The sequence below is a fragment of the Narcine bancroftii genome, chromosome 4 (genome assembly GCF_036971445.1).
Source record: "Narcine bancroftii isolate sNarBan1 chromosome 4, sNarBan1.hap1, whole genome shotgun sequence".
NCBI classification, from domain to species: Eukaryota; Metazoa; Chordata; class Chondrichthyes; order Torpediniformes; family Narcinidae; genus Narcine; species Narcine bancroftii.
The window spans coordinates 221,629,708-221,646,931 of record NC_091472.1 but is presented as its reverse complement, the minus strand read 5'-3'; the positions used below and the strand labels follow the sequence as shown (position 1 = coordinate 221,646,931).

General features: G+C 40.8%; 1 protein-coding gene across 1 annotated transcript in view; it reads right to left on the bottom strand.

Annotated features, from left to right (window-relative positions):
- LOC138761608 (protein FAM117B-like) overlaps positions 1-17,224 on the bottom strand; it is a 210,142-nt gene that overhangs the window by 50,370 nt on the left and 142,548 nt on the right. Inside the window, exon 5 of the mRNA XM_069933999.1 lies at positions 2,500-2,652. Within this exon, the coding sequence (XP_069790100.1) occupies positions 2,500-2,652 (153 nt within the window). The remainder of the gene's footprint in view (positions 1-2,499; positions 2,653-17,224) is intronic.

The window sequence follows — 17,224 nt, the reverse complement described above, 5'->3', positions numbered from 1 at the left end:
CTTTGTGACCATGTGGATTTCCTCCAAGAGCTCCGTTTTCATCCCATGTTCCAAAGATTTACAAGTTTGTAGGTTAATTGGTGTATTTAGGTGGCATGCATGGGCTCATGAGCCAGAAGGGCCTGTAACTGTGTTACATCTTGAAATTTGAGAAGTTAAACTTAAGCTGGTGTAATACAAAGCAGATTTTGCCAAGTAAGTGGCCATTGGGAAGTTGGAATAAAGCTCCAGATTGGAATTCAGCAACTACTGTTAGAAAGTATGTTTATGAATGGAGAAATGGTTTCAACTATGGTAGTGTAGATAGTTGAATCTCTTCCCAATGTTTACTGACTAAGCTCAAACAAAATCAATGACCACAGGATATTAGACTAGACCAGTATTAAACATCAGGATTTGGAAAGCTAGAATTGGAAATAAAAAAAGCAGATAACTATATTTTAAAAAGTCCAAAGCCATTGAACTGTAAGAAATTTCTTTCAACAGCCTGACCTGATGAAAATTTCAAGCATTTTCTGTTTTTGGTTGTTTCGATTGCAAAATTCAGTAGACATAACCCTAAACCTAACCCATTATCTGGCACCTACGGGGATTGCAGATGTCGGAAATGCAATTTTATGGTTCACTGGAACTCATTCTTCCAATACGTAACTAATTTGAATACACCTGCAATAAGAATACACCTTTTACCTCCCTATCTGTTTTTAGTTAACATCCAAGGTCCTCTAGCTTCGAGGAGGATCACTGTCTTTGTCGGTATTTAGGAGGATTTTGTATGTTTGTATTTTTATATTTTGATATTTATATACTTTAAGGGATGGGAAGGGGAAAATAAGGACTCTGTAAATCAAAAATAAAATATTTTTAAAATACAAAAAAGTGCAAAATGTGTGTAATATTAAAAAAAAATCAGTATTGTAATCTTTAATTATGTAAAGTTCACTTTAATCAGGTTAGTTCCGTATCTTACAAAGTTTAAATTCAAATCCTGGTCACTGACACTGTAACAGTGCCAACTGTACCACCATCATAATTATCCCCCTTCCCCCAAGTTTACAGATACCTAAAACTAACAAAGACTCTTACAAGGCAGGGATAGGGGGAATCTTTGGGAGAGCTGTCCCAGTGGTGAACGGCATCAGCTGGCTCTTCAACCTGGGCACCGCCATTTCATTCAACGCAACTTTATTGAAACTTTATTCAAACAGCTGCTGTGGCCAGGGCACAACCAGTCTGAATGTTTCCTTGCATCTTCACCAGTATGTTGCTTTATGTTGCTTCAGAGAACATTTACTTTTACCTGAGCACCTCCCTGACAAACTGACTCTCCTCCATGCATGTCCCCGTTGGGCCCTGGGTGCACCTTCCTCGCACTGACAAGCTGGCTCACCTCTGCACAAGTGTCCTGATCAGACCCTTAGCCACCTTGCTTATGCTGACAACTCGACTCACCTCCATGCAAGGTTCCTGGTTGGGCCCCCCCTTGCACTGACAACCCAACTTACCTCCATGCTAGTTGTAACAGTGAAAGTAATGCATGCGCATTGAGGGGTATTGCTAGTTCAGCAGGGCAAACCTGTGCATGTCCAAAAAAGTATCACCATTCCTGTGGGGACCATCTGCACAGTCTTATTTATTTGAAACTATCTATTTATTTATTTCCTCGGCTTTTTTTGCCAGTTGTTTTCAGTTTCTGGTTGATGGAATTCTAGATAATGGGGATTCTACTGTATTATTTGTGTATCTGTTTAATGTAGTGAAACTAAAACTTTGAGTCACTATTCTGAAGTGGTAGCCAATGCTAGAGATAGGGCAGGTGGTAGAAATTTGCCAGTTTTGAAATGTAAAGTTATTGTCCATGATTCACCATCAGTGTATAGGAATCACAAATTGCATTAAATAATTTAAATTGCAACAATTCTCAACCCTTTAGTCTGAGACATACTTTAACATGAGCATGCGCATGGACATGACACATAATAGGTAATTACTTGATCTTTTTATTTAATTTTGGGGCTGCTTCTAGTACCTTAAATTTGTCTGAAAGCTAGACAAAATCAAACAGCTGATCACAATCTTTCAATGCTGTTCTGTGCCCACTTGAGTAGAATTTAAAGCTCAGTATATAGAGAAGAATCAACTGCACCAATTCAATTTTCTCCTAGGGAAAAAAGTGATACCTGAACAAATCCAAATATTTTTACTGAAATTTCACAGCTCCACTGCTGCTCTCTGATGGAACTAGATATGAAGTTCAAAGTGTTGGTTATGATAATCGAAGCACTTGAAGTAAAGAGACCCAAGCCAAAGTGAAACACATGGTTTTGTCATTCAATTTACACAAAAGCCTAGTACTTTCCTGAACACCTTTAGGACAATTTTTCTGTTAACAGTGGCAAAACACATTTACTTGCAATCGAATTATATAATTACCAATGCAATCTCATCTGAATTATAGCTCTTCTCAGCAGAGGGCGCTCTGAATGAATAAATACTTACAATCATCATCTGCTCCTCTTTGTCCCCACTTTCCTTGATAATAATCCTCTCAATTTCTTGGTTAAGACCCTCAACGCTGTTGCGAAATCTGGGAACACTCGACTTTGAAATAGGAATTGTCACTGGAATCAAAATGGTCTTTGGAATGGGTGTCTACAACACAAGAAATTTAACAAAAAGGCATATCAGTACTGAGGAAATTGCAAATTACAAATTAATTATTTTGAAGTAAAAACAGAATACAAAATACAATACTCTGTTTACAATTGCCTATATACAAATCCTTAGTCAAATTATCCACCTCCAAACCATGCTCAAATGTCAAAACCTTGTAATACATTTCTTCATCACCTCACTTAATTCTGACTTTTGCATTTCATCTATCTACACACCACTCTGTTTCATTTTCTATGCACTCCACTGTACTGCTAAAGGTTTAACCTTTCATCTCTTCCCTCTTCCTTGGTAAGAGGTCCTTTGGCTGGATTTGGTGCAACCTCAATTGCCCTATATTGCTGGATGCTCCTGGCTTCTCATTCATCTTTCACTCTGTGCAAAACCTCTTTGACAGGTACTAAGGATCACTAATTATGTCACTGACAGATACCAGTCAGCTTGAACACCTGATGTTGATAGCATTCCTTCAAGCAAACATCTCTCAACTCTTCACTATTTTGTCTTCTTTATGAAATTTAGCACATGTACATCACTGGCACAACTCCAGCATCCATGATCCCTATCCTGGACAACTGGTGAATTCTTTCAGTTACAATTAGAAGAACAAATTAATAACTTTTGTCCCAGTCAGAAGCTCTCCATTTTCCCATCCATTCCATCCACCTCCACAGCCAAATGTTGCAGCCAGACTATTTTCAACTCCTGTGGACTGTTTGACTATAAGCTGTATCTGACTTCATACAAACTGTCAAAGATCATTTAATCCAATTTGGTGGGGGAAATTAATTGATGTAATATCACGATCCTTTCTTCTGCTGGAGATGTTACTTGAATAGAATTAATGTTACATATTACTTACTGGTAATTGTTAGTCAAAACAGGAGCATTACACATTTTAGCTGTTTATAGGCATCACATGAAGAATTGCAAAATGGAGAAAAGTTTCATCCCTGAAAAAGCTGAGGGGTCAGAACACAGAAGAGAGCAGGTCATCACTGATGGAGCAGCTGAAAATAGTCAAGTCTTTGATGCTGCCCTGAGAACTCCAGCAGTGACATTCCTTTGTTCCATGGATGGCTCCAACCACAGGAATGTTTTACACCACCACCACCACCACATCTTTAACCCACCAAATTATTTTACAAGGGCTCTTTCATCACAAATTGCCATGATATCTCGCCTTAACTTAGTCATTCAGTTCTCATCTGTTTTGTTCTTTTGCAAGTCTTCTGGTTGGATTTCATTTTAAATGATGGAAGTTTTGCTCCACAATGTTGGCTTTAATCTGTTCTGCCAGTGACAGGATTTTGATGTATTCATTTCCATTAGTCTAAAATAAGTTGAGTATCCCTTGTGCTGGAATCAAGGGATTGGTGAAATCTTCATTCCAAGGTTTCTCAATTCCAAAATAAATTTCCCCAAGGGAATTTTTTTTTGTGACAACTTGGTTAACCATCAAGTTCTAGCCACCAACATTCAATCCTTCCAGTGTTGTATGGAATTTTCTCACTCTCAATAACTGTTTTGGGCGACACAGTTGGCACTGTGGTTAGCGCAACACCTCTGCAGCGCCAGCAATTGGGACTGGGGTTCAAATTCCACGCTGTCTGTAAGGAGTTTGTACATTCTCCCCATGTCTGTGTGGGTTTTCCTTGAGGGCTCTGGTTTCCTCCATCCGTTCAAAATGTACCAGGAGATGTAGGTTATTGGTTGTAAACTGGGTGGCACGAACTCATGGGCTGAAATGGCTTGTTACCGTGCTGTATGTCTAAATTTTAAAATTAATAGGTTTCCCCCCAGTAATCTCAGCTTCCTCCCATGACCCAAATACAGGAAGTCCCCGATTTACGAGGACCAAAGAATTGGTTGTAACTCGGGTTGGTTTTTAAGTTGGATTCACTCCACCATGCATGCTCGAGGTCATGCAACATTCAACAAATGAACCTTTAATAGGGACCTCTGGTTGCTGCCAGGGGCGGGGACCGCTGTATATAGTACTTTTAATACAAAATATGTACTTGTACAGAAATTTTAATAAAGATTTTTTTTAAATTTGGTTGTATGTGCAGATGGACGCAACTTGTGTAGGTCGGAAGTTGAGGACTAACTGTATGCATCTGAAAGGAAATTTCCCTGTTGTAGGGGAAAGAATAGTAAGAGCTATAACTAGTAAAGATTATGCTAATGTTGTACAGAGAATCAGTCAGGTCTAAGGTAGAGCTATGGAATACAATGGCAACACTCAAGTTTCAAGAACTTCCATTAATTATGTCTAACATTGTTGTGATAGAAAATTGGATTTATTAAGTTAGAACAATGGTTGCATGCTATAACTTTAACAGAAACCTAGACTTGTTATCTCAGTTAAACATTAAGTATCCTATTCTATAATCAAATTTCAACTTGCCAGTAAGCAAGTCTTTGCAACTTTCTGTGTTCAAAACTTAGTTTTACTGTTAATTGGGTTTCTATAATTATGTTCCTGGAGAGTATAAAAAGTGTACCAAATTCATATTCAGGAGATCACCTTTGATTGGACTCCTGATGCGCATCAGCTCAACTAAATCATTCGTTGTTTTGAATACCAACCCGACGTGACATTTTTGTTTGCTTCTACACTTCAAGTTACAAGAGAATAAGTGGAGTTGACTGGCATGTGAAAGAACAGATTACAAGAAAATAGATGGGGGAATTGGAGTGAGTGAATTGTTTGAGTTAGTATCAAATCGATGGGCTGATCAAACTCCTCCAATGCCTGGATGACATTGGTCTTTCCTGAAAAACTATTCTTTCTCAACCTTTTATTCAATTTCCTCAAACACACTGATGACTTCCTTGCTGCAATTTCTTAAATCTTGTTTCCATACGTCACAACATCAAAGTAGCTATCAACGGCATCAATTATATCTGTTATCCATCATCTCCTGTTCCAAACACTAATTTCTCCAACATTACGCCACCCCACCATCGTGCAATTGGACGATGTGATCAACTAGTCTGGTTCTATTCTTGGCGATCCAGTCATGGCTTCCGAATCACACACGATAGATTTATTTTACCCCCATTTCCCACAAACTTACTATAAACAACACATTACAAAGACCAAGCAGTTTAATGAGCTGCTAACTGCTCTCATTCAGCATTTTCCCACTCCCTCTATCAGACAATTCCCTTTAAATTTAGACATAATAACATGGTAACGGGCCATTTAGGCTCACAAGTCCGTACCTCCAAATTTTCACCCCATTAACGCAAACCCCCAGTACATTTTGAACTCCTCGTTGCTCTCCTCCCTCCCACTCAAAACTAACGCACCACTCTTTCCTAGTTCTGAGGCAAGGTTTGGGACAAGAAGATTGACCTTTCTGAAATGTCTCCTGAGCTTTTCAACCATTTTTTTAAATTACAGATTTCCACCATCTGCCTTTTTATCTGATTTTTGCAGAATTCATGTCTGTGAAATAGATTACTTCTTGTACTTAGCTGGAGGTAATGTTTACTAATCCAGCACTTGATATCAGGCCAACAAACTGACAACAGGACAGGTCAAGAGATGGCAATATGGTAGCGCAGTATGCCTGCAGAATACATGGAAAGGGTGTTTTGTAATTGCTGGAGATTTGGTGCACAGGATTGCAATCAGTTACAGACTACAGTAGATTTCTTCTTTGATTTACTCAGCCAATGTTCAGTTTGTCTTTAAGCAAAAAAAAAATGTAGTTGCTGGAACCCTGAAAAAACGAGAAAATGCTAGAAACACGGAGCAGTTCAATTAACATCAGTGGAACCAAAACATCAACTCCATTTCTCTTTGAATAGGTGAGGGTCAAGGGCTGAATATTTCTGGTTTGTTTATTTTTCTATATCTATTTTTTCCTAATGCTATATTTTCAGTTTTTCATACTGCTGCACATTCAATTGAAACATGAAATCCTCGTGTATTTCATTTGAATTAGCAGCAAGAGAATAGGACATATAAAATTTGCACTTGCAATTACACAATTTTGAGTGAGATCAACAATTTGGTTTGACAGCAGTTAATTTACCTCTGAGCAAGTATGCCTTGCTGCTTTCTTAACCAGGAAAGGCCATGTGCCACAACTAATGAACTGCAAAAGTGATAAATTAGAATTGCCCCATGTACGCGTGAACAGAAATATCAGGAAAAACAAGCATTCAACTGAAGCAATATTTTTGTTTCAACATGGAATTACAAAAATTGGTAATTTGCAAGCCTTTTGAAGTCAGAGAATCAAAACATCATGCGAATTATAACTGGAACCTGAAAAAATGTAAACATCATCTCAAACAACCATCATGGACTTGTGGGACATCCTCTTCAAAACATTCTGCCATATGCTCCTGCATCCTTGTACCCAATGAAAAAAATTTACATTTTGACAGCTAAAAACTATTTCTCATACAGAAGTCCCTCTAACATATGAATAAGTATACGAACCAGTTGTGTGGATTAAACACATTCTGAATTTGCAAAAAGCAATATACATTCCTCTACAGCAAAGCATCTTCAACAATATAAAATGCATAGAGCTTACAATTTAAAAAAAATAGCTATGCTCAAACATGAACGACATGCACAGATCTTAATCGGTTACATGTATCTACAGTAATAGCATTTCCTCCTTGATCCATGACTCCCTTCGCACAATTTTTTCCTTTATAGCAATCCCCTCACCTCCTGCATGAACCTGCTTGCAGCCATTGCAAATGATAAATTTCACAGCCTTCTGACGAGTCTTCTGACAATGTGAACATCCGCACATTCCACAAATGTAAATAGCCTGGCAGGCGCACCTCTCTCCTGCAGCCTGAAGTCCTCTCATCAATAAACCGCCATTTGCATATCAATGACGATCCAAGTTTTTGTGGCTTTTACAGAAAATGTGTCCTGCATTTCAAATGACCCTTTTTATTCTTAGCTGTTTTACTTCACTAGTTCTGCACAAAGTGCCATGTGCCTCATGGAGCCTGCCAGACTGCAGACAGCATGAACTTTCTCTTCTGACCAAGCAACCCAGCCCTGCCCCCATCAGTGGCAGAGGTGCAATAAACCCTTTTACCTACAGCGAAAACACGCACTGCGGGAACTGGGGCTACGAGGAAAGAGTGGAAAAAGGAAGATCTTTTATTGGCTGACGGCTGATGAGCATCCTCCTCCACGAAGGCTTCAATCAATCGAAGCTCACCAAAGGATTCTTACAACAGTCTGTTTCACTTTAACCCCTTGACTACTACTGTAAAATGTTTCAGAATCCAAGAGCTCATTTGGTGTTTGGACTACATAACACTAAAAGTAATCAGCAAAGCTATTCAGCTCAATGATTAATTAATTATTTTCATTTGGATAAATACACGATTTGCATATTTTCATACAGAAAAATAAATGGATCATCTGGTTTCTCCTCTGCTGAAGACAGCACTAGAAATCAAAAATAGCATGAACTCTAAATACGTAACTAAATATTTCCATTATAAATAGTGGACACTTTGGAGCTGAATGTTGCTACTGTATATGCAACATTATTGCTTCTCACCCAACAAGGAGCTGTAGCTGCACACATTATAAATTCAGTATTTTGAAGCTCGCCAGCAAGGTTTTGCAAAACAGAAAACTCATGGCTTGCCCCCATTCTCTGTCCAAAGCATGTCAAATTCTGTGTACAATACTGAGATAGGACCAGGAGGTCACAAATCTTCCATCATAAACTTAGTAAGGCCGTATGCATCTTCCTTGGTTTGATGCAGAACTAAAACACCTGCAGAAAGAAAGAGAAATTTTACATTCACATCAAGAAAAGTGGTACAAGATTAGACTGGGACAAATTTGGTGGAGTGAAAAGGCAAATTGACAGTACCATTAGGAGATGACATGTTTCTACAATCCTTGAAGGAGAGCACCCTAAGGATTTTGGGAGATACGTGAAATCCAGATGGACAGACAAGACTGGTGACAGACGCTTAAGGTGACTAACTGTCTGCTCACCAAGGACTAGGAGAAAGCAGAAGCTCTTGCAAACCAATTCTAAAATGTCTTTACCCAGGAAGATACGAATCCTTCATCTTTTCCTGATCTACCGTCCAGCCTGTATATAGACATGCCTCCTATCACAATTGAGGTTGAAGGTGTCAAAAAGTTACTGATTAAACATTAATATGGCAAAAATCAGAGCAAATTCAGATCAAGCCCTCAAGATTACAGCTGAAGAACTAACTCCTGCAATTCATCTTGCAGCAGTCACTTAATACAGGTGACCTTCCCCTGGATTGGAAAAAGGCAAACATTACTCGTCTCAACCACCAATGTGGCAAATTATTGTTCTGTTTCATTAACAAGCACCTTGCTGCAAACTTCTGGAGCACATAATAGACAGCAACCTGATGAGGCATCTTAGCAGTCACAATATTTTTACTAATAATCAGCATGCATTTAGGAAGTGTAGATCATGCATGGCCCAGCTTATCCTGACAACAAATGACCAGGCCAAAAATTTCAATAACAATGTCACCACTAACATACCAAATAATACTATTTTCTCTTATTATCAACTTAAATCATATTTAAAAAGAAATTTAGGGAGGAATTTTAAATTACCAGAACAGCCCATTTGAATATTTAATAACAGATATACTTATTGAAAGATTCATTACTAATATGTAAATAAAATTGCAAGAGACTACCCAGAAAAATTATTTACTTAAATCTAAAATGAGATGGGAAAAAGATTTAAATATTCAGATTCAAGAAGAAGTATGGTTAAAATTATATTAAGAAAGTGTAACTAATACAATTAATATTAGATATCAAATGGTACAATTTAATTTTTTACATCAATTATATTATACTCCATATAAATTACATGGAATTAATTTAAATTGCTCTGATCAATGTTTTAGATGTAATAAAGTAGGATCCTTTCTGCGAATGTGAAAAGATAGGTAAGTTTTGGAAAGATGTAAGTATTTTATTGGGACGAGTTTTGAAGACACAGATTTTGAAGGATCGCAGAATATTCCTATTGGGAGATATTTTTCAATTGAGGTTGTGTAGCGGCAGCTACACTGCTACTGAAAGAACACACAACCAGACGGGTTGAGCTCAGTAAGTTTATTGCTGGCTGCCGGGCTGGCCTTATACTCCCAGCCTGGACCTAGCTGAGAACTGCGCTGGGGGGGCGCCGATGTCACTCGGGCATCACGTGGTCCCCCAGCGCGGGCTTCTGAGCCCGAGGCTGAGAAGGGGAAACCCCTGACGGCGCCATTTTGGCCGGCTGCCCCATTACAAGCGGGGCCGGTTCGCCTGCCTAGTGGCATGCCGCCACAGTTAGATATTTATCAGAAGTTTTTAAGTGTAGCAGTAGCAATAGCAAAAAAATGTGGAAATCAGATGATATTGTGGGGTTTAATAGATGGTGAACGGAATTATTAAATTATATACCATTAGAGAAAATAACGTACAATTTACAAAACCAACCAGGAAAACTTGATAAGATTTTGAAACCCTATATGGATTTTATTGCTATGAATTTACCTATAGCATCTGCCACTTCCTCACCCAACCCGCCCTAATTAGTTCATGGTTTAAGATTATTATGCAAATTAAAATTAATTAGTTAAAAGTTATGTTTGTAAGACAGGCTTTTCTTTTTTTTCCTACCTTTTTGGGGCGGGAGGGAGGGGGAGAAAATGTGAAAAAGTGTATTCTTTTTGCGTTGTAGTTTTTAAAATTCTTATACGGATAAATACTGTACATGTATGATGCAAATGGAAAAAAAAAATAACAATGTCACCACTGATTTAGCAATGCTCAACTTCTCCAAAGCATTCGATGTCATTCCCCACCAAAGATAACTTAAGAAGCTCGACTACTACCTAAACGTCTCCAACGGGTGTGGGTGAATGGTAAAAGCTCTGAATGGTGTCCAATGTTAAGCGGTAAACCCCAGGGCACAGGGTTAGGCCCACATTTGTTTTTACTCCACATCAATAACGTTCACAGAAAAGTCACAAGCACCACTAGACTATTCACGGACGACTGTTTGGTATACCGTCCAATGAAGTCAGCTGATGATGAGGATGCTCTCCAAGAAGATCTTGATAGCATGGTAGAATGATCACAAAAATGGGGCTTGAAGTTCAAGCCTTCCAAATGCAAAACCATGCATGTCACCAGGAAGAGAAAACCTGGCAAAACATCATACAAAATCTTGGGTGTTATCCTTGAAACCAAACAGACCAAATACCTTGACATCAAAATCCAGAACAACATGCGTTGGCATGATCAGACATATCATACAACGGTGAAGTGAACAGGAGTCTTAAATTTTCTGAGACGCAACTTCCATCATTGTTCAACTTCTGCCAATGAGAAGTTGTGCCTCACCCTCATCAGACCACATTTGGAATATGCAGTAGGTGCATGGGACCCATACACAAACAAAAACACTACTACCATCGAACGAGTCCAGGGACAGGCAGCCCAATTTGTCACAAATACATATGGAAGAGAAGTGCGTGTTACATAGCTCTTGGATTGAAGTGGAGCTCTCTCCAAGACGGACATGAAGCTCACTGCCTGACCTGTTTTAACAAAATGCTAAACTACCAGCTTGATATAGACTACCAATTCTACACCGAACCCAAGCCTGCTAGGAGCAGTCGAGGGCACACAACTCAATTTGCAGTGCCATCTTCCAAGACAGATGTGTACAGCAATTCATTCTTCCTCCGTATAATTAAAGCATGGAATAATCTTCACCCTACCATACTCACACAACCAGACCCTATTCAATTTAAAACAGCTCTTCTCCAATAATCTCCTCCTAAGCACACCCTCCCCCACCTCCAGTTTAAATTCCAAACGGAATATTTTGGAGGATCAAGAATCAGGTTACAAAAGTATGGCTACACCAGCACAAATACTAAGCAATCAAAAGCAGGAATTTTTGGATCTAACTTCCATCCATTATTAGCTTTGATGCTCACTCAAATCTGAGATTTTTTTTGTTGCAATTTTTATATTTTTCTCTTTATAATTTTCTTTGCAACATGGTAAATTGCAAAGAAAACCAGAAATTAAATCTGCACATTATAATTCATGAGCAATAGTTATAAATTTCATCCCAAATAGGAATGACAAATGCTGAAAATCTGAAACATAATATGGAAACACCCAGCATATCTAGCAAGAAAAGCAACAAACATTTTAGGTTGATAACTTTGGCTAGCATCACATACAACTTTCATGAAGTTACAATGAATTTTCCATTCAAATATTCTCTGAACAATGATGTGAAGAATAGATCACCCTCAGATTTCACTTGTTCATCAGTCAGGATTGGTGCTGTGAGACAGCAACTTCCCTTCCTGTGCTACTGTACAAGGCCAAATTGAAATGCAATCTCATTCTATTTCATATACTAAAAACTCAACATCTTACCTATAAATGGAGACTCCAACGCCAACATGTTAAACTTTGCAATTTTATACAACATCAAACCCAAACCCTAATATGTCATTGTGAATCTGGCCTCCTGCCTTTCTCCAAACCTGGCAGCAGAGCTTCCTAAATTTTTGAAGCATTTCTCTTAAACCATTTTAAACCATATTTCTACTTCCTTGAAAAATTCTTAAAATCCAACTTTTCAAATGAACTTTTGGTTTGTAGGGACTGTAAGTTATATTATATACACACAAATAAATGAACACACTCACTCATTCTTCAGCACAAAAATGGCATTGTCCTTCTTTATTTTTCTTCTCAAGACACTGCTCTTCTTCCCATAAAACTTCTCAGCAAAGCCCCTTCTGCCCTTTTTATTGGCTCTTTGCCACGCAAGTGAATGCAACACTCCGATGCACAATGTTCATGTTATCTGGCGGAATACCTAATTGCCAATCTTCATGAACAAGCACCCTGGCTGGTGACGAGAGGAGCACTCCAGTCAGATCCTTCTAATACAACTGGAACATCACCCACAATGCATGTTGTCTCTGAGATGATGGGGTGGAGAGGAGACAGCCACCCACCTCTTTGCAGAATGCAGATTCGCTAAAGGCTCTTTCATACAGTCAAAAAACCCAAATGTAAAGGCAGATATTCTCCGCCCTTATGTCAGGAGACTTACTTCCTGGCCAGCTCTAAGGCTCCGAATGTATTCCTTTCGGGGGAAGGGTCAGCTTCGGTGTGCTGCGCTCTGCCACCCTGCATGAATGTAATGCCGCTGCAAGCAGCTGGCTAGGTGCAGTCTAATGATGTTGCAGTGACATTGTCAGCCCGCGACCCATCTCACTCACCCCTCTCCCTCAATGACCCTCTCAGGGCAGAGGCCGGGGCAGGGGGGGGCCAACGGGGGCCGTCAGCGCAGGGGCTGCTGGCGGGAGCTGTCAGGGCAGGGGCAGCCAGAGGGGGCCAACAGGAGGTGGCCGGTGCAGGCTGTAAGTGCCCTGCTGGCAACTCCATCACCTCATCGGGCTGTTTCGAGCTTTGAGGCTGCTAGGTACACCCAGCGGCTTAATACACAGCAGAGCAATGTCCGTCGTCCCTACCCATAATCCTTCATACAGCTGGGAAACGCAGAGCAGTTCCAGTTGTGTAGGAGATTATGGGTAGAGAAGATGGCCTTTGCTCTGCTACACAATTATGATAGGCGCGCTACAGCAACAGTTGCCCTGTCTACAGTGGCTCCAGACAACCACCGGTGAGGAAAGCAGTACTGGAGCAGCCTTTTTGGGCTACTCCATGAAAGGCAAGTTTAAAATATTTATCCACCTCTGCAACCGGCCTTGAAGTGGAGGCCCAGTGTAGCAACTGTGTCACAGTATGAAATGAAGAACGAGAAAATGATCAGATGCATAGATGCATAGAGTCGAAGTTTAGTAAAAGTCATTTACTCAAACAGTCACACACAGCTTTTAAAACCCCGCATGTTCCAAATAATGTCATCATATTGTGATGTCATGACGTTACACAGAACCTCCCAAGCCGGTTTGATTAAGTCTCTGGTGAGCCTCTACGTGCCCCCCCCCCCCCAACCCCAACCCCAGAGATGGCAATAGATTAAACCTCTGGTGCCTTCATCATCCACTGCTCTTGGACAGTCATCTGCGTCTTCACATCAGGGGTCGTGGCAAAGGCAGACCAAGGTCGAGATCAGCGGGGTTTAGTCGATGATCAATCATAAGTGTCTCTGGATGCCCTCCAAAGTACAGTACATAAGTTATATGATTGTTCCATAGCACCCTGAAGGGGCTCTCATATGGCCTCTGTAAGGGTGGCCCATCTGCAACTCTATGCACAAACACAAACCCACAGTTCCAGAGTTCCATGGGAATAATGTTGTTCCATGCCTTGACGTGGGAACTAGGGCCAATTTTCTAAGCCGCTCCAGCAGTCTGCCTAAGCTGGTGGCACCTCCTGTCTGTGTGCTGTGGACACAAATTCCCCAGGTACAATGAGTGGGGCTCCGTAAACCAACTAGGCTAATGAAGAATTGAGATCCTCCTTGGGTGCCGTTCTTATTCTTAGGAGGATTCAGGGCAGCTCATCCACCCAATCAGGTACCTGGAGGCGGGCCATCAGTGCAGTGTTCATGTGCCTATGGACACGCTCCACCAGGCCATTGGACTGTGGTTGGTAGGCTGTCATGTGGTGGAGCTGTATTCCCAGCAGTCAAGACAAAAAGTCCCAGAGTGAGGAGGTAAACTGTGGCCCACCTACTGGCACATGAATTGGTTGATGAGTCTGTCATAGGAACCTCCTCCTGCCACCTAGTGAATCTGTCAATGACCGTTAACAAGTACTAGACCCTCGTTACACCAGAAGCGGGCAGACAATGTCAACATACACGTAGTCAAATCTGCACTGCGGTGGCTGGAAAGGCTGAAGGGGCGCCTTCACGTTACCTTTGTGCTTTTGCAGATTGGCAGTCCATGCACATCTTTGCCCAGTATGTGACCTGCTTTTCGAGTTCATGCCATACAAAATTGTTGGCAATCAGATGGACCGTCGCTCGATTGGAGGGGTGGGACAGTCCGTGAATGGTATCGAAAATGCAACGTCTCCATGCAGCAGGGACGATAGAGGGAGGCTGACCTGTGGAAACATCGCACACGAGAGTGGTACCTTGTGGCCCAAAGGCTACGTCCTTGAGTTGCAGGCTTGTAACAGCAGTTCTATAAGCCAGAAGTTTGTCATCCTGGTGCTGAGCTTTGGGGAATGTCATGTAGTCTACACCCGGAGAGAGGACACCTACTGCTTGAACGAAGAAGCAGGACAGGGCATCAACCACCACATTACTCTTACTGGAGATATGTTTAATTCTGGTTGAAAACTTGAATACCTAAGATAGGTGGCATTGCTGTCGGGGTGACCAGGGATCTGATAACTTCATGAAGATGAACATTAGTGGCGTGTGATCAGTAAAAACAGATTTACACAAAATGGAGGAAGTTGGAATCATATACAGGTCTGATAGTCCGTGGGTTTCCCTGTTACATATGGTGCCCAAAGCCACAAGAGGCTGGAGACCTTCAGGGGATAACAGGCATCTCGTCAATGCTACCACTGCATAACGCTACCCTGTACCCTACATACAGGACTTGACAGCTAATCTTCATGGCGCCAGGATATTTTCTAAAATTGACTTGAAACCCGGAAGGTGTGCCCAAGGCCGCCATGATAATACCATTCGGCCACTTTGAATTTTTGAGAATGCCTTTTGGGCTCAAAAATGCTGCACAAACATTCCAGCGACTAATGGATGCAGTGGGCCATGGCATGGACTTCCTTTTTCTATACGGAGATGACAAACTCGTCACCAGCCACTCCCACAAATAGCACCTGCAGCATCTGTGTTTACTTTGCCACAGCCTAAAGGAGTTCGGGCTAACTGTAAACCCTGCCAAGTGTAAATTCGGACAGTCCTCTATCAAGTTCTTGGGACATCAGATCAGCAGCCGGGGTGTCATTCCATTGGCTAGCAAGGTGGGAGCCATCCTCAAATTTGCGAGGCCCAATATGATGATCAAAGGACTCCAAGAATTTGTGGGGATGGTCAATTTTTATTGCCACTTTCTACCCTCTAAAGTTCATATTATGAAACCCCTCTATGGGCTGTTCCCAGGGATGCACACAAGAGTCAGACACCCAGAACTGCTAGAAGACCATCAACTCAGTGAAAGACATCCTTTGGATAGCCCAAAACTGGCATCATCCAACATGGAGATGTTGGAGCAGGAATCCTGCCCACTGACACATTCCAGACTGCAGGAATATGTGCTGAGGGACTTACTGAGGTTTGTTGCAGCCAATGCGAGGGCGCTGTGGGGAAGGGCAGCAGTCAAGAATCCTTCCATGGAGGGCCTAAGACCGAGGTTGACCCTCAAACAACAGAGTTGGGAGTAACGACAAGATGCCACAATGGTGGTAATGGTGTAAATAGAAATGAAAATAACAATGTAACACAAGATACAAGAGCAGAAGTAGGCCAATTGGCCCATTGGGTCTGCTCTGCCATTGGGTCTGATCTTTTATCGCTCAGCCCCACTGCCCAGCCTTCTTCCCATAACCCTTGATGCCCTGACTAAACAAACACCTGACAATTTCTGTCTTAAATACACCCAACAACTTTGCTTCCACTTTTGCCTGTGGCAACAAGTTCCACAGTGTCATGATCATCTGGCTAAAGAAATTTATCCACACTTCTGTTTTAAATCGATGACCTTTTATCCTGAAATTGTGGCCCCTTGTCCTAGACTCCCCGCCATAGGAAACAACTTTGTCACATCTAATGAATAGTATGGAAATGTATGGCATGGCAAAGTTAGTGTAGGAAACTGGATCACCTGGAGAAAGCCCACGCAGACATGGGGAGAACGTATAAACTCCTTACAGACAGCACGGGATTCGAACTCAAGTTCGGTCTTGATCACTGGCGCTGCAAAGGCGTTGCACTAACCACTACACCAGCCATGCTGTCCTTTCACAGGCATTCTCAAAAAATGAAATCACAAAATATTTGATGCCGAACACATCTATTAAACTGAGCTCACCATCCAAAATGGCAATTAAATTATGAGCCAATGTTTTATACAAAGCTTTTCTCCTTAAAGATATACAATGGTAGCCTCTACCTTCATTAAGATAATTTCTATTTCAAAGACTATTGTTTCTTCCCTCTTTCCTGCCATCAATTCACTATGGTTTGAAAACAGGAAGTCTTTTAGTTCAGGCAATTTTAGGATAAAATATTTTTAAAAAATAACAACTGATTGATCAATCCAGGAGATCTGAAAAAAATGTCAGAACCAATGCAAGGCATAAAGATTGTGTAATTTTAAGTCCCATAAAGGAGGAATTCAACTGGGACGTAAAGGAAACAGAAGGGTATTTGTTATATGGAACATATCAATAACAATGTTGTAATCTTTAAAATTAGGAAACTTTACAACTTGAATTAAGATCTAGGTAAGACCAAATCTACCATATTCACATGTGTATGATTTACTCCACCTCACTAGAGCCTGTATT